Source organism: Rhea pennata, chromosome 8, assembly GCF_028389875.1.
Source record: "Rhea pennata isolate bPtePen1 chromosome 8, bPtePen1.pri, whole genome shotgun sequence".
Classification (NCBI taxonomy): domain Eukaryota; kingdom Metazoa; phylum Chordata; class Aves; order Rheiformes; family Rheidae; genus Rhea; species Rhea pennata.
In genome coordinates, this window is record NC_084670.1 from 27,999,235 (window position 1) to 28,026,785 (window position 27,551).

Here is a 27,551-nt window from a genome sequence, read left to right on the forward strand (position 1 = left end):
GAAGGGGCGTTAATTTACAGCAAGTTTAATGCAGTTTAGTTCAGATTAATTTTCCAAAGAGTGGGAACCTCTTAGTGGGGAATAAGGCTACTCCAGAAAGATAACATTTTCTTTTTTTCAGATAACAAAGTTCAGGTAAGATATTTTAAAAGTACTGAAACTTGCTGCATGAAAGCAACTAGGCATTAAGTGAGACAGTGAGTTTGTCTTACTCTACATTCTTCAGGGAAGTTTGTTTAATGTACAGTACGTTGCAGTTTGAAAGGCTAGTCTTTGGGTGAAAAAACTATGCTTGATTGTGACACTCTAGAAATGCTGGTGATGTTTTTGTGCAGTGGATGAATGAATCACTGAGTTCTTCCAGCATTTTCTTTACAAAAACTAGTCAAAGGAAAAAGTGAAAGAACATGTTAGAATTGGGTTATAAGAGCAAAACTAGAAGAAGAGCAAATAAAAAGAAATATGGTCAGAAGAATAGTGGGCAAAGATGTCAAAGAAGACTAAAGTTTTGTTTAAGCAGTACTAGTTGTATATTTGTGCCTTTCCCACTCACTGCATGTCTCCTCTGCAAGCAGACTTTTAGCTTTTATCTCTCTTGGGCTACAATTTTACAGTCTCCTATTTCTCTGTCCCTCTCTACAGCTTGCTGCAGTGAGTTTAGCTTCCTGTCGCTCCCTTTCAGAATAACTTTATGTTACTTGGAACTAGCATGGCTGCTTCCTGCGTGTACCCAGTGAGCCTGTGAGCAGTGCTCTGATCTCTTCTTTATCCTGCTAAGGTTTTCCAAAAATGGAAATGCCATTCAGTGCTTTGTAGGATAATCACACAAGTTACAACTGGAAGTTACAATTTTTCTTGCAAGAAGCACCAGGCGCTCAGCTCTCTTTGTTTCTCCCCATCTGCTCCCCAGGTGTGAACTGCCAGGTGGTGGTGGCTCCTTGTTCCCCCGATCCATGTGAGAACTCAGGAATTTGCCAAGAGTCTCCTGACTCTGAAGGCTACACCTGCCTCTGTGCCCCTGGTTGGGAAGGTAATGTGGATGAGTGATACGTTTTACTTTCAACTGTGAGCCCTGCTGGTACAGAGCCTTTTCACCATTGGCATAATGGGAGGTCTTACTTCAGCACTCCCTGTGTTTCAGGGGAGAGGTGTACAGTGGACATTGACGAGTGTGTCTCAAAACCCTGCAAAAACCATGCTTTATGCCATAATATTCAAGGCAGTTACCTGTGTGAGTGTCGTCCCGGCTTCACTGGAGGAGACTGTGACAGTAACATTGATGACTGCCTTTCAAGTGAGTATCAGTGGGTCGTTCTGTATTTTTCCATTTTCCCTAGAAATAACTTCGCTGTATCAGTGGTAACTACCATTTGACAGATACTTGAAATGGTTTCTTGATAATGCCTCACCACATTTGAGACGGACGGAGTCTGTCATGTTTAGCTCTTATAATTGGACTTAAGTATTCTAACTGATAGTAGGAGTTATTCTCAAGTTATTAAGTAGAACGGTCCTTGTAGTTTGCATACTTTAATAAGGAACGCTGGTAAAAGAAGAATTAAAACTAATTTGCCTGAAATTTTAATATACAAAGTTAAAGTAACATTGCAGGGCTTGCCGGTATTTCAAAATTAAGCTTGATAGAGGTGTCGTGGGAATATAAGGATAGCAGCCTTTCCTGAAATGTCTCTGTCTGAAATTAATATTCTGGAAAAAGTACCTGGTTACTGTTTCTGTTAATCCATATCTGAAAGCAAAATAAGCAATAGGAAGGTACTCTTATTCTAGAATAAGCCTCAGTTACATGAGGATAGCCCAAATACGTATGTGTCTTGAAATTGTCTAAAATGTTAATTTTTTTTTACATTTTTATGTCATGTGCTTGATTGTGCTATGTATACAGGAAATAAAATACATAGTAAGTTCTTGTTAGGCATATTCTGTATCATTATCAGATAAAATAAGTGTCTCCTGAAAAGTGTAATATGTTTAAAGTTCATTGTTACTATTTGAAAATTGCTTTATGAAACCTTGGTGTTGCTCACAATGTCATATTTTTGTAATTGACTGGTTCTTTAAGGGGAGAAAAAAAGGAATAATTTTTATTGCAATAACTTAAAAACAAAACAAAAGTCTTCAACACTTCAGGTATGAATTTAGTGAGCTGTATTTTACACTGAAAGAAGATTAAATTTGTGACTGCTATATAGAAAGATCTGAATAAGTACTGTAGTAAAAGCTATCACGGGGGATCCCAAAGCAGCACTGTTGAAAGAAGTTTAAGACACCTGGCTTTTGATTGCCTCTTTCTGAGCAAACAGGTACAGTACAGAAAGCGTCACTTTAGTTTGGTTCATCTATCCGAAGCTTTGTTTGCTGAAGTTAACAAAATTATTGCCAGTCCTGATGGGTTTTATATGGGTGTCTGAAGACATACACATTTTTAAAGTGTTTATCATCCTCTTTTTAACAACTGGAAAATCTCTCCGTTCCTAGTTGTGAGAGTTGAGATTCATCCAGTGTAATCTGTTGCATAGCACACCCATGAGGATGAAGAAGAACTTGAAATTGCTGCTACAGCTGATTTCATTCAGCATGACAGAAACCTTTCATGGCTTGGGCCAAGTGTCTTTAATCTATGAAGCAAACAAACCCTGCAACAATATGAACTTGTTGAAGAGTTGATACTGTAGTCTGCTTTTTCTGTGAGTAAGTGTGCAGCACAGAAAATGAATGCACAATTTTTGGCTTCAGTCATAAGTGGCTGGCTGCCATAGGCACAATTTAGCATATCTGCCAGGGCTCTCACTTTGAATGTGTTTTTTCTCTGCGGTAGTGAGATGACCTCTAAATGGATGCAGGTGTCTCTTATAACGCAAATTGTTGTGTGAAGGTATTTCTCAGTCAGTAAATGAGCTTTAATTACCTTTCACATCTGTTTATCTTCATGTATCAGTGAACAGAATGATCTTGTACTTAGGTTGAACTGCAGCATTTTTGTTTGAGCTTATTTGCATTTTAAAGTATGTGTTTTATTAGTACTTAGTTAGTCATAGATCAAGAAACTACTAAATAACCTCTTCCCCGTGTCCCTTTCCTGTCTCTCCTTTTTCTCCCTTCTCCCCATTCCCTTCCCTGCCTCCACATATGCAGAGCAGAAAAAGAAACTGGCTTCAGAGGCAGGATCTGACAGAGGAATGTGGGTCTTAAATCCAGAAAGTGGAAGGAATGAAATAAGAAGAAACTACTGAATGACTGATCTTTAGGGTTGATGGGTAGTTGTGGAAGTAGGACGAATGCAGTAGTCATCCATTATTGGTAATGCTTTGGGATTATCTCTTCCATAAGCGGTTCAGAAAGGCTTGTCAGTAGGCTGTCGCCCTCTAGGCTGAGTAATCCCTTTTTTCTGAAAAGCTCCTGCTCTAGACCTGGCTTTCACTGCTGTCCATTTTGAAACTTACTCTAATGCCTCTGTCTTAGATCCCTGCCAAAATGGAGCTTCATGTGTGGATGGGATAAACTCTTTCTCATGCATCTGCCTACCTGGATTTCATGGAGATAAATGTCAGACAGATACCAATGAATGTCTGAGTGAACCATGCAGGAATGGAGGCACGTGCACCCACTATGTCAACAGCTACACGTGCAAGTGTCCGCCGGGGTTTGAGGGAACCAACTGTGAGAACAACATTGATGAATGCACTGAGAGGTGAGAAGTTTGCTGTGCTGGTGTGGAGAGGAGGGAACTACGTAGTGTGCACTCGTGGCTTGAAATCAGTCCTACTCAGAAGCAGTATTTAAGGATGAGGATCTGTTTTCCTGCCTCCTGTCACTGAGACACTTGAGCTTCAGGCAAAGGAAACTTGCTTACCTTGTGCAGGTTGCCAGCTGTCAGAGTTGGTGTTCTGTCAGCAAGACCAGTCAGAAGTTTAGTCCTATTATAAGAGGAATATAACAGTGTTTAGCAAACATGAAGACAGTAACAGCTGCTAGCTTAAATAAAATAATTTGTGTTTTGATAGGAGCATATCATTCAGAGGAGGGAGAAGAATGGATTGGTTATGAACAGTTACTGTGTTGAGGAATACAAAAACTGCAAAATTGGAAGCAATGACAACTCTCAAAATCACAGGAAAAATAAATTAGCTGAGAGTAGAGTTATTCACTGCAAATAATGAGAAGCCAAAAAAAAGGAAAGGAGGAAGAATTTTGAAAGATGTGAAGAGGCAGCCAGGACCACAAACTCCACAAATCCTGTACTAGAAAGGTTTAGTCAGCAGAGAGATCTTTTAATGCTAACAAATTGGATGGAGGTTAGCAGTGTTGAGATAAAAAAAAAAATAAATAAATTCATTTTAAGAAGGTGTGGAACTGAGTTCAACACTTTGTTCCCCCAAATAATTGCTTGACTTAGGACCTTTTAAAACTCTGAGGAGTCTCTGTGGATGCCTCATCTTTCTACATATTTATTTTTAGAATTTATAGGATTTTTGTATGTAGATTTAGATTCTCAAATAAAAATAATTTCTAATATATTTTGAAATATTAAAAAAAAGAAAGAAAGCAAGTTGGAACAAATTGATCTGTTCCAGTTGACAAGAAATGGATGAGGTACCTAAATGTAAAGCTCTTGCTACTCTCATGCTTTTTTTTCCTGCACACAAAGAAACGAGTTCTTTATTGCCTCTTACAAAATCACAGTCGCGGAGGTATGTATTTAACATCTTTTGCTTAAGAACAGAATTGTGTCACTGATGAGGGTGTGTTTGATTTGCACAACATTGTGTTTAATCGAGTGAAGCAGTTGGGTGCTTTAGCAGAACGCCTGGTTCTTCCATGGTGTTCATCCTGTTCTTGTTTTCATTATCAGTCAGGTCAGAAACCAGTCTTGCAAGTATGAATGAAGGATGTAACAATTTTCAAAGCTCTGCTGAATTAAACCTGTCTCACCTTCTCAACCAAATTTTGCTGATTTGCATTTAAGAGTGCCATGATGGTTAACTGATTTGAATTTAGTTCAAATGATTCTTCCTTGTCACACGTCTCCTCCTCTGAGAGAGTGCTGTCTTCTCTTGGAGAAGAGTACCCGATTTCAGTGAAAAGTTCCAAGTGATTGACAGTTCCTTTCTTTTTTTTTTCTTGTTCCATCATGAATGTAAAAGGCATTTTTTTGCTCCTTCTAAAACAGAATTCAGCCCACAAGGCAGAAAAACAGCTCTGATAAATAGATTAATGTTTATCTCTACCATATTCACAGTCAAAATTCGGGTATTTAAAACTTGCACTTCAAGCTCAAAGAGATGAGTCAGTGTCTTCTCTCATGGAAGTACCCTTTGATAGTGCACCAGGCGGATGACAAACAAGAATTTGTTTGTGTTCTTTGACAAAGTGATTATCTTGAGAGTCTAATCTAGAGTTATTTTCAGAGGAGCAGAAGTTCCCTGGCACATGTTTCTTCAGAGGGAAAAATTCTAACAAGTTAATTTTGCCTGAGGTTTCACTGTCTCTATCTTTTCTAATAATTTCTCCATAGTGCATCTACTGTAGCAACATTTCTTATGATCAAAAGATTGTGGGATAACTCCCTCCGTTTAAATCAGCCATGGCATATGGGGGTTGTATTACAAATCAAGAACTTTACTGAGGTTCTGATGAGAAGAGGAGGAGGAGAATTAATAATACCAATGTGTTCACTTAATCAACAAAGAACGTGCTTGTCTTTGCGTGTTCCATGGACTTCTTCCTTGAGAAAATATACCTTGGACTCCTTCAAAGCTGGTTTTTTTTAATGTTTTGTAGCTTTTTTCCCTCAAGAATTTGTTATAAAATTGAGATTTTGTACAAAATTCATCAGTCTGAGCAAGCCATGTACACACATGATATAGTAATGTTTGTGGTGACATTGAAGTGGGGAAGATTTTAGGAAGTGAGAAGTTAACTCCATAAGAAATGACTCACTGAAACCCTAGTTTACTTTCTTTGTCTTAAAGGTAAAAGAGAGTAAACTTATCCCATTGCTTTGCTAATGCCTGGTTTATGCTCTTTAGTAGGAGCTAACCAATGGATAGATGATCCTGTAATCTGTTTTTCTGCCTCAGGAACGTCTCCTTTTCAGGAACGTTTACATGCTATATTTGACTGTGAGCTAACTGTGTTTTGCGTCAGCTTAGTTTTGTTCTCACTGTCTTGCAGTTCCTGTTTCAACGGAGGTACCTGCGTGGATGGGATCAATTCCTTTACTTGCCAGTGTCCAGTGGGATTTACAGGCTCCTTCTGCCTCACAGAAATCAATGAGTGTGACTCGCATCCTTGCTTGAACAAAAGCTCTTGTGTGGACAGCCTAGGGACATACCGTTGTATATGTCCTTTGGGTTACACTGGGAAGAACTGTCAGGTGGGTGATAGTTTGTCATGCCCATTTTTCAGAGGGAACATTTGTTTGAACTGTACAGTAGCAGAAGCTGCCAGGTAAGGTTGAGGTAGAGCAAATCTCTAAATGCAGCAGAGCTCTTTTTCCTTCTTGTTCTATTAGCCCAGGGAAAGCTTAGTTCAGTGCCATTCTGTAACGAAAGAGGTGCCCCTGTTCAAAACTTTAGAAATCAAACAGTGTCTACTAGGTACAATGAAGAGAAAAAGGAAGCATGGTTATTTTCAGGTGAAGGTGTTACTGGAGCATTCTAGATTAGTTTTCTAAAACCAAAAATAGGTGTTAGCTCTGAAAATGGCTGTACTTCATTTGAAACATAAAATTGTCCTGGTTGAATACTGTTCTTCCAGGCTGACTGTAGATTGCCCCTCCACCCCCCCCCTCCAAAAAAAAAAAAAAAAAAAAGCCGGTCATGGTAATTAGGGTAACCGTATCTGGATCAGAGACAAAGTGTGGAGGCAGTAACTGAAGCAATCATCCTGTTCACAACTTCAGTAAAATACTCTAGCCTTACTCATAGGCTTCAGTTCAGGTGTTTATGGCTTTCCACAGTAAGCATAGGAGTTGCAAACCCAACTCATAAATGACTGACTAGTGCTCATTAAAGATTCATGTGAATTTGATCATTTGCTACAAATACAAGGAAATTGTAAGAGTTGAGCTATGAGATAAATGGGAAAATGTCTTCACAGTGTTCCAGTTTCCTTTTTAAAATTGATACATCTGATTTCAGCCTTGATACTCAGTTCTAAGCATAGAAATAGCTAAATTTAAACTGTGAAACTTGGCATATCACAGTGGAAGCAGAATGCTGATTTCATTTTACATTTGTTTTTAATTTTCTTTTAAAATTTTGTGGTTACCAAAACAGCAAGAATGATTTGAGACTGTATCTAGGTTTGGAACAGTAAGTACTGACATTAGCTTCCTTCTTTAAGCAGTCTGACTGACTGCTGCGATGTTTTACAAAGAAATCTATGAATGTCTTAAACTACTGGAAAGCACTATGGCTTCGTAAGGTTTTTGCAATTGTCTTTCACGCTAATATGTCTGTGTAACACAGTGAGTGTTAGAGGAAGTGTTTTACCTGGGAACTGGGGGTGCTTTTCTAGAAGAATAGTGCTAGACACTGAAATTGTCAGTTCTTGCTTCTAGGTATTGCTAATGGAGGAAGTAAATGCAAATGAATTATAAAGACACAGCCCCTCTGCTACCCTAATTATGTATTCTGGACACACTAATTCAATCTCACTGGGAGAACTAGCACTGAGAGAGATCATAAAGTACTGTGAAGTTCAGTTGTTCCTCCTCTGTTACATTTGCTTTGTTATTACTTGAGAAAAGGATTAATGTTCCCCAGGCTAAATGTTGTGGATTCTGAGAGAGTCTGCTTGCATTACATTCAGAGAGAAGCTTGATCATAGTGTGTTACTCGTTTTGTACAGGGAAAGTGAACTTATAGATACTACTGAAAGCTGTATTGGAGTGATTTATAGGTTACAGCTACACCGCAGTTCTTGTCTTAGTAGAAAACTTGCTTGACCTAATTAGCAAAGCTAAATAAGCAGAAGAGAATTGAACAATGATTCATAAGTTATGGAATTTGCATGTAAAACAGCCAGCTACTCATTACAAATGCGGAAGCAAGAGGCTCAGTGTTTTCCTTCTTCACACTCAAATGCATATGATAAAACTTAATTCCAAGTTTTAGTTGCATGTGGAAGCACAGATTTTTTTCTTCTTTAATCTTTATGGGGAGACAGCTTGCTTCTAAAAAGCAGAACTTTCTGCAGGTGAAGTTGCATTTACAGCCAAAATTCAGTTCTGCTCTCTTTAAAAACTTCATCCTTTCCTCAAGTCAAGTTGAAGTCAATCAGATAGCTATATTACTTTGGAGACTAAATGGTCAAAAACAAAACAATGGTTAGTGGCTGATTCATATTAGGTCAGATAGTTATTCTGAATCCTCACTCCACTTTCATCTGATAATTTACTATGAGAATTCTAGTTTTTGTCTGGATACTGTTTGTCTTTATGTAAAGAATCAAGAAATGAAGTATACTCTGGCCCATCTTCAGTTTGTAAAATAGCTGTGAGATTTTAATTGAATCTCAGAAGATGGAATAATTCAGAGAAAACGTACTAGAGCAAATGGAGCTAAAAGCAGGTATGGTGAGCTAATGATAAAAGGGAAGAACAAAGATCAAAAGGTGCAACACATCTGTCGTCCTCAAGTGGTGAAGTTGGAGGGAATTTGGGAGAAGGGAGCATCTGTTGTTGATATCTGGAAGCCTCCTGCTAACTGTGAAGATAAAAGCTTCGTCTGAGATAAAACTGATTTTTCCTCAAACCTAGCCAACTAAAGATCCCTCTGCATAGTAAAGTGTGGAGATAATCTTGTTCTTGAAATGATGCTGCCATCTGAGGCTTACTTCTCTTTAGATTTGCCCTCTCCTAGACATGAGCTCTTGAGTCTGTCAGTGAAGCACTTAGCTTACCCTAGGGAAGTCCTTCTCCCCTTCTTTCCAATGCCATATGCAACCCGTTCTGCAGAGCCTGTTTTCCTTTTTGTGTTTCTTGAACTTGTGTGGTGATAATGTTTCCAGCAGCTCTTGTTATGTGTAGTGTTTTGAATTTTTTTTTTCTCTCCAGACACTTATGGATCTGTGCAGCAACTCTCCCTGTAAGAATAAAGGCACATGTGTCCAGAATGCAGCCCAGACTCGATGCCTCTGTCCATCCGGCTGGACTGGTGCTTACTGTGACGTGCCCAATGTCTCCTGCCAGGTGGCAGCATCACAAAGGGGTAAATAAGGTTCTCTGGTGCTTCAACTAAAAGCATTTCCCAGTACATTATTAATCCATTCCTCTTTTCCTCGTGCCCCTGTATACACAGCATGCACTGGAAATCCCAGAGAGCTTGGCCTCTTGGAAGTCTTTCACAATCACATTGAAGCTAGAAAAATCTATCCAAGATTATATTGGGAGTCAATCTCTCTTGATTCTTCCTGGCATAAGAAGCTAATTCTTATCATAAAAATATTAGAAAAGAAAATTTGAGTATTTTCCAAAGTCTCAGTTTCAGTAATACTGTACTACATGGATTGCCTTTTTATAAAATACATCTGCTGTTTTTATGCCTTTATAATAAATCCCAGGCAGACCAGGTTTAAGATATGTTGTCCTTGTACGTGAAAATTATGTGGTAACTTCTTATCTTTTTAAGCATGTTGTCAGAGAATACTAGCTACCAAATCCTTTATCTGGCTAAAGCTAATACTGTGGGCCTCCACAGTGGTAATTTCCTATTTCAAATATTGTAATTTTTTTTTAAAAAAAACAAGTTTTGGAAGTGAATCTTCCTGGAAGTCGTATTGGAGCCCCCGCTGATGGGCAGTGTCATGCTGTTCAGGTCAGGAAATCTAAACAAACGGATTCAGTGCCAAAGGAATAGGATCTGGGGGCAGGTTTAACTCAGTTGGTTAGAGCATGATGCTGCTAATTCCAAGGTCGTGGGTTCAATCCCCGTACGGGCTATGCTGAGGGTTGGACTAGATGATCTCCGGAGGTCCCCTCCAACCTTACCATTCTATGATTTGCAATAGGTTTTGCAAACATTCTAGATAACAGAGTTGAATCTTTGTACTGTCACAGTTACACCTTGGAGATGTATATTCACCAGTCAGTGGTAAAATAGTACGGTAGTGCAAATAGTTCATGCTAGTATTGATGATAGTCCAAATGAGATGGAAGCCAGTAGTGGTTCTGTCTTTTTGTGATTTAAGGAGCAGCTAATAACTATTCATTCTTCAAATGAATAGTTTCCGCTCATTGGGTCTGGCCATACTTATTTCTGGCTGAAATATCAACACTGATGGCAAGTATGTTTCACCTGTTTGCTTGCTTTACTGAACTTTGTTTTAGGAGTCACAGTAGACCAGCTGTGTCAACACTCTGGCCATTGCCTCGATGTTGGAAACACGCACTGGTGTCAGTGCAGAGTGGGTTACACCGGCAGTTACTGTGAGGAGCAGCTGGATGAATGCAACTCCAACCCGTGCCAGAACGGAGCTACCTGCCGGGATCACCTGGGTGGTTACCAGTGTGAGGTAATGCACAGTGGTTTAGTAGAAAGAGCTCTAAATACTTAAGAGGATTGTAGTGAAGAGGAATCAGAAGAAATTAGAAAAACATGCAAGTAGTAAAATAGATTCAACTAGAGAAAAAAGCGATCTACGCCTGGGAATAATTTATAATTTGTCTGTGGCAGAAGCAGTGCTCCTGAAAGACTTTTAAGATTGAATTAGAAGTGTGTTTGTAAGGCATAAGGTTGGTAGTCATTTGAATTCCATGCTCCTTGGAGATGGAGTTCTTAACTGAAGAGATTTCTTATCTGAGATATGATTTAATGCACTATACATATATTTTAATATAAAAGAATATTGTATTCCCTTTACTTGAGTGGGTGAATTATCTCTTGCCTCTTATGGTGGGAGATGCCTTCTGTTGCAGTCTGATTCCTACAGCTGATGCACAGGGCAGTGTGGACCAAGAGGTTATGGCATCCAGACCTTTCTAGGCTTTTGAAAATGGTAGAATAGCTTGGGAGCATGTGCTCAGAAGAAAAAGATGAATTTCATGTAAACCTTAAGTCAAAATTTCTGCAGTGAGCTCTGTGCTAAAGAGTTCTAGGATTTGATTGTCATATTTTATAGGAATAAAGTCACTCAATTTCAGACATTCACTGTGTAGTTGAATAGGCACACAGTTAACTTGGGTGCTTAAGCTGTCTGTCTTTGCAGCCCTTGAAATCACTTACGGTTGTACAGCTATAAAGGAAGGTAAAATCTGTCCCATGGAGGGTTCTTTTCCTCTGTGTTAGCCTTTCTCAGTTGGTGCTAATGTATTTGTTATGTGAAGATTATTCACACTTATTTTTATTCCGGTAGTGTGTGCCTGGATACCAGGGTGTCAACTGTGAATATGAAGTGGATGAGTGCCAGTTTCAGCCCTGCCAGAATGGAGGAACATGTATAGACCTTGTCAATCATTTCAAGTGCTCCTGTCCGCCAGGAACTCGGGGTATGAAACTCGGCAATTAAGTGAATATTACAAGAGTGAATTTCCCTCTCTAATAACTGGTTTCATGCCACAAATTCTACAGAGAATACATTATTTCCTGTGAAGAATGTTCCCAAAGTGCACTGAATTCCTTGAGACAGATATTTTCTCTGTAAAAATAAATACATAATTTTTTTAGGCTATGGGATCTCTGTCTTGCAAATATATATATATATATATATATATATATATATATACACACACACACACACACACACATATATATGTATATTTTGCGCATTTCTTTTTAAGGAATAGGTCAGGACAATGCCTGTAGGGAGCGATCATCTCTGATAATGGGGATGGACTAGATGATCCATTAAGATCACTCCCAACCCTGTCAGTTTTGTGACAGTAAATTCAAGGTTCTTTTTAGCTAAGATGCTGTTAGCCATACAGGAAACCTGCGTAATTCTTGCTTAATTTTCAGTGTCCTTTACTAGTTTAAATTTTGAGCCTCTTGTCCTCTGTCCTGGAGTCTTCTGTGGAGGAATTCTGTGCCTCTAGGCTAGCTTATTTATTCCAGAAAATCTGAACTGTTGACTTTTTTTTTTTTTTTTTTTTTTTTAAAAAAAAAGTCTACAGTTACATAATGGTGGAAAAGTCTACAGTTACATAATGGTGGTTTTCAGTAAGTATGATTCCACAGCCTATTCAGTGTCATTTTTCTTGAAACTAACCTGCCGTTTCCCTGTTATATCTGACCTGATGCCCTGCCTTCTACATTTGCAAATACTGAGGATTGCACAGAGAGCACAGATCAGATGCTTTAACCCTTCACCAAGTGCTTTCTATTTTGATTTTTTTTCTCAGATTTATTTCTCAAATCGGTTAAAGATTTTTACCATTTTTACCATTCCTCTAAACTTAGTTTTTCTTTCTAAAGTGTAACATCTCATTAAAAAAAAAAAAAAAAAAAAGTCTTCAGCTGAGGCTAAGTGCATGTTAGGTAGAAGTAGATTCTTGTTTTGTATTCTGAGAAAGATAAGATCATAAAATCATTGAAAATGTTTGCCTCCTGCACATGCATTATGATGCATTTACTTTACAGTGGCTGCCAGCATACTTGCAGTCTGCGTGTTTATTTCTTTGTAAGTCATTGTGAGAGCAGTTCCACATATTGTTTTTAATTTGGTATTCCAATTAAAAAATATTTGCTTCTAGCGTCCCTATCTCAAAGTACATATTTACGTACCAGTTTCTGCATTGCCAGGATATCTCTAACGTGCTAAAGCATTCCTCCTCCTTTTGAAGAATCTTTGAAGTTCTGAAAGTACTTCTTTTAGTTCTTCCATCTGTAATTGTTGTGATGAGTCGCTTGCTTTTTTAAAAAATTTTTTTTATGAAAAGAATTAGAAGAGAGTGATTTCACTGCTTGTGATATCAAGAGTTAACTTTTGTCCCTGGCTCAGTTTGAAATCAGTCCTTTACCAATGACACTATAGACATCCTTTATGTTTAGGTGCATGGTTTTATCTGCTCGAGATAGGTCAGCTGCGTTAACAAGCAAAGCTCCTTGCCCAGCTTGCCCTCTCTGCACCCCCTTTATCTGTTTTGCTGTGTGGCTACAGCAGAGCCGGTAACAGACATTTTCTCTGGACCGGGCACCCTGCGGGGAGAGGGGGGAAGCTGCCGTCCCTAGCAGTGTGGAGAGTTTGCTGTATGCCCCCATGGGTCAAACTGCTGAAGTGGTATGCTGGCTAGGAATCTGTGTTTTATCACAGTTGTTTTTCTGTTGGTTTGTTGTTTCTCATTTTAATGATGTTGATTCCAATGCCCTTTGCAGAGTTTCAGTGTTACTGCCAAATTAAATGAGTAGTGGGCAGTTTACAGCCTTGCAAGGGACAGCGCGAGGCTGGTGGCTGAATTCAGTCACAGGAGTAAATTCGGTGCATCTTGTTTTGCTTTGGTTTTTGTGTTTTTAATTATGCCCTTAAAATAAGTCAGGAATGAAAGCTGCTAATACCAGTGCAACATACCACTGAGAACAGGCTGGATCTGAAACACGTGCTCCCTAGGTCCAGTCTGAGGTTGAGTGAGTGCAGTGGGTATGGATTGAATTATATTGGGATCTTTACCTGTTTGTATCTAGGGCTGTGAGTGAAGCAATCTTAAAACTTGTTGATCAATACAGGAAAGGAGGCCACGACACCATATCCTCAGATTGCTCTTTTTACTGTTTTGACAGGCCGCTTCTGTGAGGAGAATGTCGATGACTGTATTTCAGATTCAGGAGTACCCCGTTGTTTTAATGGAGGACAGTGCATTGACCAGATCGGGGGCTATAGCTGTGTTTGTCTCCCAGGCTTCGCAGGCAAGCGTTGCGAAGGGGATATCAATGAATGCCTCTCTAACCCTTGTAGCCCTCGTGGAAGTCTGGACTGTGTTCAGCTGATAAACGACTACACATGCATCTGTCGTAGTGCTTTCACTGGTGAGTATCTATAAATATACTTCCAGTTTCTCAGTGATATCAAGAAAAATGATCTTTCTTTCACTTTCTAGGAATCATATTATCTAGTCCTTTTTCCTTTACAATACCTAATTGTTTCCTTGCACCATGTCGTAGTTTTCAAACCAGTCTTTCTTTGGAGCTTTTAAGAAATGGATCTTCCAGAGTTGTCTCAGACAAAGCAATCTCCAGGGACATCTGGCTGCCAGGATTATTTTTTTTCCTGGTATTTTCTTCTCCTTCATAATTTCTCATTCCTAATATTGGAAGGGAAACTGTTCACGTGTCAGCTTCTCCAAAGCTTTTCCTTCTGCAAAGCAGCATATGAATTTTCTCTCAGTCTCACGGTATCCATAATCAGCTTTTGACCTCTTTTTCTACCCCTCACTCCCTTTCTGCCTTGTATTGGTGATGTGGTCAGGATGGAATAGTCTATGCGTAGACAGACTTTACATTCCTAGCTTAGCGATGTGATCCTTCCGTAGTCCAACTTTGAATCACAAATCTTCAAAAATTTCTTTCTGCACAAACTTATGCCTCACTCTCTCTAGATCTCTTCTTTGTCAGTATTACTGCTATTCTGCTTTCTCCCTCCCACTGAGTATAAGTTTGGGCTAATAGTCTCCAGATGTATTTTAACTTTCAGCTTTGAGTATACAACTCCATTTAACTTATATATTCTCTTTTCTTCCATTAAAACCCTTCACTTTTCCTGCTGACCAGTGGCCTTTTATGCATGCTTTACCAGTACTTTTTACTTCTTTTCTTTCAAATTTAAAGGTGCTGAGATTATTCACTAAATTTGTGGTTGTTGGAAGCAAAGAAATCACAAGAACATAGTGTACCTGAAGAATACATGTGGTAGTGTTTGAACATTACCTAGAATAACTGACACAAGAAGTTTCTAAAACAGCAATGTATGGGGGAATTGTAGCCAAGATAGGTAGTGGGACACTGATGCTAAATGTTAGATAGGTTTCTATTTAAGCCTGTCTGTTAAGCTTGTTTTTATGAGTTATGCCTCATATTGCTCCTGGCTCACAGGAGGTTTGCTAGAACTTGCAGCGTGGGGAGTACAGACCTGCTGCTCCTTTGGAGGAATAGGGGGAGCCTGCTTCTTCCTCTAGCTGCTCCTCTTCTGCACATTCCACATTGACCCGCTGCCTGGATGGAGAAAGGCTGCCTTTGGTATGGTTTGTGATTGATAGGGTGCCAGGACTCCTTGGGCCATCCTACCCTGTCTGCTCCTGTTTGTGAGCAGTCAGTCTTGGCCACGTGTAGAAGCTTCTTTTAATTTGTTCCTAGGGGGTCCATGTCGTGCTTAGGCCATTGTCATCTTTCTAACTCTGGCACCAGTGAAGGCTGCCGTTGTGTGCTGCTGCAAATGCTAGTTAGAGCAGTAAGACCTCTCCGTGCAACAGAGCCTGAGGAAGCTCTGCTTGCTTGTCCTATTTACTCATGTTGTGTCTGGTCGTCTTTATCTCTTCTATCTATCATGTGGCGCCTACATTACTTCCAGCACTAGTTAATACTAGTGCTAATACGAGTGTGTTCCTCGTCTCATTTACCTCCTTGCCAGAAACTGAGGGTTGTTCATTCATGATTAGAGAGTGATTTGCCTTTGGATTCATTGAGAACCTCCCAAAAGGCACAGAAATCATAGCAAACACACATGTGATACAGCACCTTTAGCCACTGTTCTGGATGCCTTGGTGACAGCAACAAATTCTGTCCTAGCACTGGATCACACAGGTCCTTGAAGAGGCAGATGAAGTGAGGTGTCTCCAAATGCTCCTCATGAGTCCTGGGTGTTGGGCCTTCCTCATGTCCAGGAAAAGGCTGCTACTTAGACAGCATACGCTATCTGAAGAGGTGTGCCCAGCCTCTTCTGAGGAGAAGGCCTCACTGAAACTTTTGGCTCATGGGCTGCTAATCAGTGTTTTATTTTGTGATGGCTTTTTGGTACATACAGACATTGCTCTGCTCTTTTCTTCCCATATGTCTACATCTCAGGTCGTCACTGTGAGAGCGTAATAGACGTGTGTCCCCGGAAGCCTTGTCAGAATGGAGGTAGCTGTGCTGTTGCCAGCAATATGCCAGATGGGTTCATCTGCCAGTGTCCTCCGGTAAGTGCTTTATTCTGAAATTGGTTAGCTTGCTCTAGCTACAGTGACATTAGTTTCGCTGGCCCACTATAGGTAAAGGATTTATTTTCTGTACTGACGGCACAGCTGTGTCCTTGGGCCCTCTGTTCCCACATCCTTTAGGTTATCTACTTAGCTGGGAAACCCCAAGGTTCCAGGTGCCCTAGGAGAATGGTATTGGCTGTTGCTACCCGAAACAGCTTTGCTTTTGAGGCAGCGTAGCTGATTTTTGTCATAAAGCTAGTATTAAATATTCACCAGGCTTTTTGCTCTCCTATGCTCTCTGTTCTTACTACAAGATTCCCCTTGTTAAAGGCTCTTCTAAGCCCTTTCTAAAAGGTAACAGAGCCTTGTAAGGTCCTAGTTTATCCCTGAGGCTAGACTCAGAAAAGCATGACATGCTCCTACAATGAGACTAGAAGAATTACTGTGGAGAAAGGATTTGCACATGATGTCTTGCCTCTGACCCTCAAAGCACTGAAGAATAAGTTTGTGAGCCTATTTTTTGTTTTTTTATTCCTCTTAGGGTTATTCTGGGTCAAAATGTGAGTTCAGCAGCCACAGTACTTGTGGGCAAGTAAAATGCAAGAAGGGGGAGCAGTGCATCCAGACATCGTCCGGTCCCCGGTGCTACTGCCCCAAGCTGTCTGCGGGAGAGGAATGCCAGACAAACAGCGGTTGTGCCAGTGCCCCCTGCCAGAATGGTGGGAGCTGCCACCCTCGTTCTCAGCCTCCTTACTATTACTGTCAATGCCCTGAGCATGCCCAAGGCAGCCAGTGTGAACAGCTCATACATCCCAGCCAAGAGCCTCTAGGATGTTTGGATTCCCAATGTGCGGAAAAGGCAAAGGATGGCTACTGCGATGAAGACTGTAACACTCATGCCTGCCAGTGGGACGGAGGCGACTGTTCCTTGACAATGGAAGATCCTTGGGCCAACTGCTCCTCTTCGCTGCGCTGTTGGATGCTTTTCAATGGACAGTGTGATGACTTCTGCAACACACCCGAATGCCTGTTTGACAACTTTGAATGTCAGCAAAATAACAAGATATGCAAGTAAGACTGGATGCTGAAAACTGTTTTCTTTGTGTCACTAATATGTCTCCTGCTAAAGCTTTCGATAGCTTGTGTGCTTCACGGCTGTTTCTCCTCTCTCCTTTGTTTTCTGATGCCGATCCATAGTTTTGCTAAAAGTTGAGTATCAAGCAGTTTCCTTTTCTTTTTGTGTACTTTTCATCTATTTTTGGAAAAAAGTTCTGGAATTTGTATGTTATGAGCTAAGATGATACCCTGAGTAATGGTAGCTGACCTGCTTGATGAATCTCTGTTGTTTTCTATGGAAATGTGAATATAAGGTGTTTCACCTCGTGCTAGATTTTGATAGTGCTGCTTCCCATCCTGGATTCTCTTCACAGCTGCAATACCTATATCTTTGTCCCAGGTATATTTGGTACCCCAGAATGTGTGTTTCTGCCTTTTTGTCATGATGCTACTTACTCTTCAATCATTCATGATAAATACTACAGCTTTGCTCTGATGATTGTCCCTTGATGAGACAGGAGGCCTTACAGCTTCATCTCAGTAAATACAATCAACAGTTCTCTTCCACCGTTACCAGAACTGCGGTGGATGTTCTGCGCTTCCTATGTCCACCCTGCCAGTTCACAATCTGCCTCCTGGGGTTGCATCTTTTTTCCTTGTGTGCTGAACACAAGTGTTCTCAGAGAACAATTAAAAAGAGATGTAAGGCCTTGTATACTAATCTGCTGGCCCCTGGATTGCAGGTGTGCTATACAGAATGTGTGTATCCTGTGTACTAACTGTAACCCTTTGATTGTTCCAGGTATGACAAGTATTGCGCCGATCACTATGCAGATGGACGCTGCGACCAGGGCTGTAATAGTGAGGAGTGTGGCTGGGACGGCCTGGACTGTGCCGGTGACAAAGCTGAGAAACTAGCAGAGGGAACGCTGATCATTGTGGTGTTGATGCCCCCTGATGAGCTGCTGGGTGATGTCCGCAGCTTCTTGCGCACTTTAGGAACTCTCCTCCACACCAACCTGAGAATCAAGCTGGACTCCCAGGGAAACCCCATGGTCTTCCCGTACTATGGTGAGAAATCAGCAGTGCGGAGTCGGCGATCCCTCGTGATCGTTCGCAAGCATAGAGAACTGGAGCAAGAGGTCATTGGGTGAGTGGATGCCGTTGCCTTTCTCCGGCCTTGTTATGCTGATAGGTTTTGCTTGTTAGGTGTGTGGGTGCTCTGCACCATCTAGAGCTGTAGCCTGTCTGTTTTGCTGTGGGGAAGTTAAAACCATTGAGACTGCCAAATTCAGTGCTGTAGTGGAAAGGCTAACCTAAAAGGCCACAATTTAGCTTAGCAATCCTTTGGGCAAAAAACTTCTTTTCATGCTGCTGACTTTGTGCCCTGTTACTGTGTTGTTGCAGCACCAGGGTGTTCCTGGAGATTGACAACCGTCAGTGTGCTGAGGATTCAGAGCAGTGCTTTCAGAATACAGAAGCTGCTGCAGCTCTCTTAGCTGCTCAGGCCATCAAGGGCATGTTGCCCTATCCCTTTGTGTCTGTCCAAAGTAAGTGATCTCAAAAGGAAAATGTCTTGTACAGGGAGGCAGATGGTAACCTTGAGCATACAAAATGCATGCTCAGATTATTGATCATCTTCATGTGTCTCACTGTTCAGTATGATTTCTGGGAGATAATTTATTCATCCCCAGTAATAAAAGCATGCATGTGCAGTATGCTTTTTCTGGGAGGACTTTTCCTGCTTCGTTAATATGGCAGGTCATATTAGTTTGGAACCTAGTCATTTTAATGCATGTAGAAACCGTATCTCCCACATGCCGCTGTGGTGTATCACACACTACAGTCATCTTGTCTGTCCTAAGAGCAATTCATGTGTTCATGAAGCCATGAACTAAAGGAAAGAGGTGCCATTAAAGAGAAAGAAAGAGGGGGATGTGCCTCAGTCTTCCAGATATGTCTTCCTCTGGTGCTATGTATTGCTTTTGATTTTTCTCCCCCACTGCCTCAGTCTGAGGCTCTGCTGCTGTTTCATACTGGATTGGTAGCATCACTAGATTCTGAGTAGAGGAGGCTCAGTCAAATCTTTATGCAGATCAGATCTTCCCACGTTGTTCCAGGGTGACTGTCTTCAGTCAACCATACTCTTGAAAAAATAAAATCTTCAGTTCAACAGCCATGTACTCTGAAAAAAAAATACTATCTGAGAAACAGTATCAGTGGAAGCTGAAAAGACAAGATGTATTCTCAGGACAGTTGCAACACAGCCTAAGCTTCCAAGCCTTTTTTCTAAAGGCATCACTGTGTAGAAACAATATGCTACCTCCATGGGGAAAACCCTAAGTGAGAAAAGAGCGGGTATAGATTGGAGATTGTTGTCTCAACTTCATTAATCTCACTGCATTGTGATTTGGATTTTTAGGTGAACCCTTGTTACCACCGAAGACCCAGTTGCTTTACCTGCTTGCTGTGGCAGCTTTGATCATCCTCTTAATCCTTCTCTTGGGCGTGATGATGGCAAAGCGTAAACGCAAACATGGTTCACTGTGGCTCCCAGAGGGCTTTATTCTGCGCCGAGATCCTAGTAATCACAAGCGTAGAGAGCCGGTTGGGGAAGATGCAGTCGGACTCAAGTAAGTCTGCGTTTGGAACACTAATCCCCTGTTTACCAGCATGTTGTAGGATTTAAAGAACATGGTTTACAAATCTTACATTAAAGACACTTAACTCCATAGCGAAAGCTGCCTTTTAAACTACACTGTTATTCTCTCTCTCTCTCCAAATTTCTTTCACATTGGACAGAGGAATTTTAAATGACTGTAATACTCAATGTTTTTAATGCAGCTAATGCAGTGCATGCTTTCAGAGATGGAAGGCCTGGGTTTACACTTTGCAGACATCTGGGTAACACATCATTACCAATAAAACCAGGCACCTAATTGCACGTATAGTTCATTTTATAGCCCATAAAGGAGCTCTGGGAGTGAGATATGTGCAATCTGGTTTGTGCTTCTTGTGTTGCCTGGAACGGCAGCGTCTCCAATCAGTATGACGGTGTGACAGTTGTGATTGTTTGCTGAGCTTGTCTGTCGTCTTCAAGCGTGTTGTGGGTGTCAGGACCCAGCCTTCTGGTGCCGTGGTTGATATTTGCGATTAGAAACTACAGAAGCTCAATGCTATAGCTGAATGGTTGGGTGCCACTAATCTGTGTTATGCTTGTTGTCATGCAGCAGTTGTGTGGCATTTGTTTCAGTTGAAATTTTAGTTGTTCCTTTCTAACTTCTTGGTCTCTCTGCAAACTACCATACTGGCTGTAGCCCATCTCTGGACTCTGCAGACTAGTGTGAATAGTGATAGTAGCACCTGGTCAGCCTGCAAAGTGATGTGCTCTCCTTTGTTAGAAATCTATCAGTGCAGATACCAGAGGGTAACCTGACGGATTCTGGACCAGCTGAACACTGGGCAGGTGATGGTGGACCTCAGCCAAAGAGAGCAAAGGTAAGAAGTTGTCTTGCGTACTTACCACTGAGACTGCTTTTAGCTAGCAAGGAAAACAGCTGCATTAACTTCCAAAGTGTGCCCCTTGCTCAAAACCTCTCATTGCTCAGGTGTTAGATGTAACTAAAGATATCTGAGCAAATCTGCAGGTTAGTGTAACCACTCCAGGCCAGTAGAGAAAGTGGGTAGCTTCCGTTCCCGTGTCTCCTTTTTACCAGGCCCCACTGTACCAAAAGGAAGAGAAGACTAACAGTAGTGTGGTATCTTGCAGCTCAAGCTTAATCATGTGTGGTAGGAATGTAAAAGTTCAGAGTGCCAAGCAGAGGTAAATGGAGGCCTTCATTAGCTTAAGAAAAAAGAATGAAAATGTGAGAACTTACAGTGTCTTTGGCCGCTTGCTCTGAAGCAACTTCTTTCTTCATGTGCTCAGGCTGAGGATCAGGCCTTGCTCCCGGAAGGTGATGAACAGGTAGATCAGCGCCAGTGGACACAGCAGCACTTGGAGGCAGCAGATATCTGTGGAAGCACATCACTAGCCCTTACACCACCTCAAGCAGATCAAGAAGTGGACGTTCTGGATGTCAATGTCAGAGGGCCAGGTCAGTACTGTGTGCTGCCAGCCACCTCAAGCCTCCCATGTCTCTAGCAGCTGAGACTGATAATGTTTAAAGCTGATTTGGGAAATGCAGGAATAACAGTAGAAGTTTTACAGTGCTTAGAGGAAAGCTTGTGTACAGTCCCAGAAAGAAAGCTGGGGAGATTGGATCATGGTCTGAAACATGAGGAATATCATAGGAAAAAAAGAGTTCACTTGTCACACAGTAGTAGGAACTAACTGAAGTCGTTTGTGATCTCCTGCAGGACAATGCATGCCTAAAGATGTGGTCAGAATGCTGTTGTAGCAGAAATTTGGAATACACAGTTGTGCTGGAAACTATCAACTTAACCAGTTCATTCACTGCTGAGATTTATGCCAGCTGCTGCGGGGCAACTTAGCAGACTTTATTCTTTAAACTTCTAGCAAGTGTTTTGTCTGGGGTGGGAGCGAAGATGGCCTTTTCCTGAACAAGAGACTTGTGGCAGATAATATGGTTAGCACTGTGTAAGATTGTGCTGGAACAAAGAGTAGCAGTGCAGCAAACTTTTTAATGTTCTTCTGTTCATTGATTTATATCCTCAACTTACGGATTCAATAAACTGTTGAAAGGAAGGAAATTTTTCCATAACACACACACCCACACATGCACTTGCACTTGCATGTGCTTTCTCTCTCTCTATCTCAATTGACTACCTGTAGTAGAAGTATTTTGCTGCATGTGTAAGCAAGCTGTGTGATGTGGTAAGGGACTGCATAGACCATTTGGTAACTACATGATTTCTGCCTTCCTAAGGGAAGGGATTTGTCTAAGAATTTGATGAGGATCAGAAGAGCTTACTGTCTTTTCTGCTCTCTGACCCATTAGCACTCCTAAATGCAAAGCACAGGGAAGGAGGGATTTCAGTGTAATGAGTGTGAGAACCTAAATCAAATCTAAGTCTTTTCTTTTCCTTGTTGAAGCTTCTTCCTGTGCGGCTAGGGTAAAAGCTTTCCAAGTGTAGGCAGCAATGTTTTTAAATCTTCAGAATGCCTTTTTTTTTTTTTGCATCTTCTTAAAACATAGTTCTGCAACAGAAATGAATAAGATTGATCTATCATTTGTTATCCTGCTATTCAGATGCAGCTGTGAAATTTGCAGCAAGCTGCTGTAAGCTATCCCCTTCCACAGCATCAGAAGCAAGCTGCTGCATTATTTTCGGAGAAAGAAATTATTTAAAGACTCAGAGTAGAGTTGGAGAGGTGAATTAGTAAGGAGGGGCAGAATTCATAAGAGTAAATGTTGACATTCGTCTGAGCTGGCCATCTTCCTCCTTCACAGGCACAAGGATGGAATAGGTAATTCTGACATGTAGTTCATCTCTGTCTCAAGTAGAAATTCTATAGATTAGATAACTTACGCTTTAGCAATGCCTCACTGCCCCTCATTAGGAAGGGAGTCTAGGCTGATTGTCGCAGCTGAGGTGTCTGGGTTGTAGTTGTCTGAGGTTAGGTGATTTGGATCCCGACCACGTGTCTAGGTGGTCGATAGAAGAGTAGAGCTCTCTTTCTGGAGAGCAGAGGTAAGTCAAAGTGCCTTGGTATACCAGGGGGCTGTTCCCAGTCTTAATCCAGCACCTTCTCTGCCCTCTCCAGGTTAGGGGCGGGGATCCAGGAGGGCCAGTCTCTTATCAAAGTACTGCACAGAGACTTCTCTAGTAGGTTCTCCACATCACAACTTTTTTGGAGGGGGGAGGGGGAAGGCAGCACTTTTCTTTCTTTTTTACCCTGTATACAGTCCTTCAGTTGTATCTATCAGGTGAACTTTTAGGCTTTACCATCTTGCCATCTTGGTGTAAGTTTTACATCTACTCAGGGGGCCTTTTTCTTGGAAGATAGCAAACAGAAGAGTTTTTGTACAATGCTGCCTTCACCTTTGCCTCACCAAGCTGTTCTTTCTCTGTGTCCCCCAGAGTGGTGAGGACATTCTTTTCAGTGGAGTTATTGTGAGTGTGTAACCAGGGTAATGCAATTATAAGCATAGCTGGTAACACCACCTATAATTAAAACTGATTAACTGTCCCTATTATATGGCCCTCTTTTTTTAGTTGCTTAAACTTTAGTGGTTCACACTGGAATTTTCCATGCTGTGTGTCTGCCTCCAGCTGGATCCTTTTGAATTCTTTTCCAGCTATTTCAGAGAACAAACTTGGAGGAGGAAGAAAGCCATTGTGTCTATGGCTTTTCTCTAATACTCCAAGACCCATTCAATTGAGACACTCTAGCTGGATGTGCTTTTTTGCTAACCTCATGAAACTATCCCTATGTGGCTGACTTAGAAGGCTCTGAGAAGCACATACCTGTGAGACTTGTTGGTGGGTGGCAGTTATTTTTTCGAAGAATTTTATGTATGCTATAGCCATGTGTCCCACAGAGCAGCCCTATAGTCTGTCCAGGACTGCTGCAGTGATTGATCAAGACCTTTCCTGCAAGAGCTTTTCCCAGGATTGTGGTACTAGAGAGAAGGAAGGCTCCTCTGTCTGCTCCATCTCTCCACTCTTTTTCTGGGGGGGGGGGGGAAGTGTGAAGGAGACCACAGCCTGACTTGAATACTGAGAAGTATTCATTTGGGACAAGAAAGTGGAGCCAGCAGTGGGAAGGAGAAGCACAAAAGGAGGTGTAGCCTTGGACAACATGCAAGAGTGTCTATAGACATGACTGGATCTTGGAATTGAACCCAGACCTCTGTGCCAACCCTTCTCTGCTGTGCAGCAAATCTGGAGAAGGTTGTTTGGTGGAAGCGTGTGTGTCCTTTGCTGTTGAGCCACTAGGAGGAGCGTGCATTCTGCTGCTGCCGGGCTGGCTCTGTGCTGCGGGTCTGAAAGCTGCAGCCTTGATCTCTGCGGGTTCCCTGTGGTAGAACTACAGATTTTTAGAGAGGATTCCTAAAACTTTTGGAATTGTACTAAAAAAAAGTCAGAAAAGAATGGTGATTAAAAAAAAAAAAAAAAAGGAGGGGGAATGAGGGAAGAAGGGAAGGGTGTTTGTTCTCTGTATTACATTTATTAGGTGAATACCACTTTTTTTTATACACACGAAATCCTAATTCTGTGATCACACTGTGCTACTTTCTGCAGGGCTCATTCAGTACAGACTGTGTACTGTAGACTGAGAGTTGTGTATGCAGGGAAGCTGTTGTCTGTAGGGTACAGCAAGTCCCCTGCTTGTACATGGAATAAAGCAGGCAGTTGCTGAAAGATTGGCTTGGGTCACTGCTGGCGAGCCACACTGGAGAAGCAGAATTTGGGTTCACTTTTGCAGAGCTCCTGTAGGGTACGCAGCAAATCTCTTAGGGCAAAATGTTCCACTCACGCTCCCCTCTGGGTCCCACTTGCTTTTTGGGTGTCTAGGATGATGTGTACAGGGTGAAGCAGTAAAATCAGTAAGCAAGCATTAGATTACAGTCAGAGTCTGTGATTTTAGGAACTAGTGATGCTATAAAGTTCAGGGTGTGCTGAAATTCAAGCCCATGGCATCTGATTGGTCACTGAAAATCAGTGGAGATGTTTTTAAGCTTCAATTGCGCTATGTCAAGGGGGATATTAACAAGGAGGAAATTTAAGCAGAGTGAACTGGTCTTCCTAGACCACCCTCTGTGATCAGTAAAGAGAGAGGGAGGTTCTCCCAGGGGAGCTAAGTTAAATTAGAAGCTGCCTGGAGTCTGTCTATCTTTCAGTGACAGTGGATTGATCCTAGGGGGATGAACCATCCTAGCCTGAAGTTAGCCTTTGTGAATATCCCATCAGTGTGAGCCCATCATGGAGAATTGTGGAGAGAGATGAGCCTGGCATCTTCCAGAAGACCTAAACTGTAGGAAGACTTTCAGAGATTTGTAGCAGTGAGCAGTTAGTGTTGTGATGGAGGGGTGCATGGGGAACAAAGCATTGTGCACGTGTAGGATGCTGCTGGTATGCACATGAATAAAATTGAAATTTGAATTAAAGTTAAATTTTTCACAGCCTCAGTGCCCTTCTAATGAAGATATAGAGGTGTAACAGTTATGAAGACTTCTGCTGCATTTCTCTTCAGGTTACTGTTTACTAAATAGCTGCCACCAATAATTTTTCTCTATAAATTGGTTCTTTTCCTTAGTACATTATCAGGACATCCACATAAATTATTCTGTTGTGGTTGCAGTAACTGTTAACGTCCTGCTTGGAAGGAAAACAGGCCACTAGTTCTGTTGGGATTTAAGACAAAGGGAACAGTTCTGAGTTGACATGACTAGAGTGTTTGTCTTTAGCTGTCAGTGCTTAATGGCAGAGGATGTACTGTGTGAGGGCTTCCTTTCCTTGCTCTCACTGGCAGGTTACTATGATAACATCTCTTCCTTTGCAGATGGATGTACTCCGCTTATGTTGGCATCTCTACGTGTGGGCAGCTCTGATATTAGTGAGGATGATGAGGATGCAGAAGATTCCTCAGCAAATATAATAACAGATCTGATCTATCAAGGTGCCAATCTGCAAGCCCAAACGGACCGTACTGGGGAGATGGCATTGCACTTAGCAGCCCGTTACTCAAGAGCAGATGCTGCAAAACGTTTGCTGGATGCTGGTGCAGATGCTAATGCACGGGACAACATGGGACGGACTCCTCTGCATGCAGCTGTAGCTGCTGATGCACAGGGTGTCTTTCAGGTATGGCAATTAAGGAACCCTTTTTAGAATCATAGTACTCTGAAACATCTGAGCCTTCCCAGGTTGTGCTCTGTTCACTTGCAGCCCTGCTTGTGCCTTGCACAGTGCAGTGGCTAATTGAAACTGTATTGGGTTTCCTCAGGTATTCATAGCTTAAGGAACTCAGTACATAAAAATAATTTTACACATGTTTATTAGGTCTGTTTGCTTCTGTGTCACTTGTACCCATTATCTGTGTCCTCGTGCTGCTGTTTCATTACAAAGTTTCTCTTGAGTTTGTTGTAAATCCTCAGTCTCACTCCTTAGAGGTATGAAAAAAAATCTGTCTTCCTTTGTTGTCCAGATCTTGATCCGTAACAGAGTGACAGACTTGGATGCCCGGATGAATGATGGAACAACCCCGTTAATTCTGGCTGCACGGTTGGCTGTGGAAGGAATGGTGGCTGAGCTAATTAATTGCCAGGCAGATGTGAATGCAGTGGATGACCATGGTAATGTGGCATGAAGTACCAGACTGGGCAGATGTTTGTCATGGTGTGAGCAAGGAGGGGTGGACTCCTGCTGTTCCAGAGTGCAGGCTGCTCATAAGTTACGTAGCCAAACAGGGCACGCGTTGTCTCCTACGGAAGCGCCTGTCCAGTAGTAATTGACTGCAGACCACTGCAAACTGTGTTTGGTTGGATGATCCCAGCAGGGAAAACGAGAAATATAGGATTGGATATGCTAGGGTCTTCTGTGCTGTAGACATGACACTGTGGGGTAGGTTATTTAACGAAATCCCAAAGCCTGTGCTGGAGTCCCATCACACTGTGAGAATGTAGGAATATGTCACAGTATGATGGCTACCAAAGTCTAAGCATGTGCTTCAGGAAATACCCTACTGTGAACTGTACTACAGGTCCTTAGTTTTTCTACAGGTGTGATCTGTTGTTCATCTTGGTGCTTTAAAAAATAGCTCCTCAGCTTGTTACTGAAGTTGTTGGGTTTCCCTTTAGGTAAATCTGCTCTTCACTGGGCTGCTGCTGTCAACAATGTGGAAGCAACGCTGGTGCTGCTGAAAAATGGAGCCAACAGAGACATGCAGGATAACAAGGTACAGTACAAGTGTGCTCAGCGTGGCTGTCATTTCTCACTCAAAGGATCTCGTTGCTGTTGGAAGTGAGCTTAGCTCAGATTTTCTAAACTGAGTGTTCAGTGCAGGCCTTCTAAACCCAGATCGTGACTGGAACTTTCTCTAGCTGCTGAATGATTTTTTTTGATGTGGGAGAACAATTCTCATTTTTATTTGGCGAGGTCCTGGGCATCAGTGTTGCCCTGCTTTTGTTGCAGAAAGGGATGCAATCAGCAGTCAGTACTAGGCTGAAATGCTGCTAGTGCCAAGCAGCTGAATTCTTTGTTTAGCAGAGCCAGGTCTGATGATGCAGCAGCAGTCACGTTCTGTTGCATTACCAGAGACTCCCACGTAACTTCTCTGCTTGAGAGGAAGCCTGTGCTGTGCAGACCACCTGCTATTTCATTGCTCTTAGTTCTTGCTGTATATTAATGCTCAATTTTTCTTCTTCTATTTGGGATCTCATTTTTTGATTATTACCTG

At 41.7% G+C, this 27,551-nt stretch overlaps 1 protein-coding gene across 1 annotated transcript in view; it reads left to right on the plus strand.

The window, feature by feature from the left end:
- The window catches only part of NOTCH2 (notch receptor 2), a 91,640-nt gene that overhangs the window by 59,938 nt on the left and 4,151 nt on the right, over positions 1–27,551 (plus strand). Inside the window, exons 15-32 of the mRNA XM_062580875.1 lie at positions 911–1,030; positions 1,142–1,294; positions 3,481–3,709; positions 6,193–6,394; positions 9,080–9,233; positions 10,352–10,536; positions 11,377–11,509; positions 13,737–13,982; positions 16,014–16,126; positions 16,671–17,200; positions 17,988–18,335; positions 18,593–18,735; positions 19,608–19,818; positions 20,587–20,683; positions 21,114–21,282; positions 25,656–25,957; positions 26,301–26,448; positions 26,953–27,050. Coding sequence (XP_062436859.1) covers positions 911–1,030; positions 1,142–1,294; positions 3,481–3,709; positions 6,193–6,394; positions 9,080–9,233; positions 10,352–10,536; positions 11,377–11,509; positions 13,737–13,982; positions 16,014–16,126; positions 16,671–17,200; positions 17,988–18,335; positions 18,593–18,735; positions 19,608–19,818; positions 20,587–20,683; positions 21,114–21,282; positions 25,656–25,957; positions 26,301–26,448; positions 26,953–27,050 — 3,581 coding nt within the window. The remainder of the gene's footprint in view (positions 1–910; positions 1,031–1,141; positions 1,295–3,480; positions 3,710–6,192; positions 6,395–9,079; positions 9,234–10,351; positions 10,537–11,376; positions 11,510–13,736; positions 13,983–16,013; positions 16,127–16,670; positions 17,201–17,987; positions 18,336–18,592; positions 18,736–19,607; positions 19,819–20,586; positions 20,684–21,113; positions 21,283–25,655; positions 25,958–26,300; positions 26,449–26,952; positions 27,051–27,551) is intronic.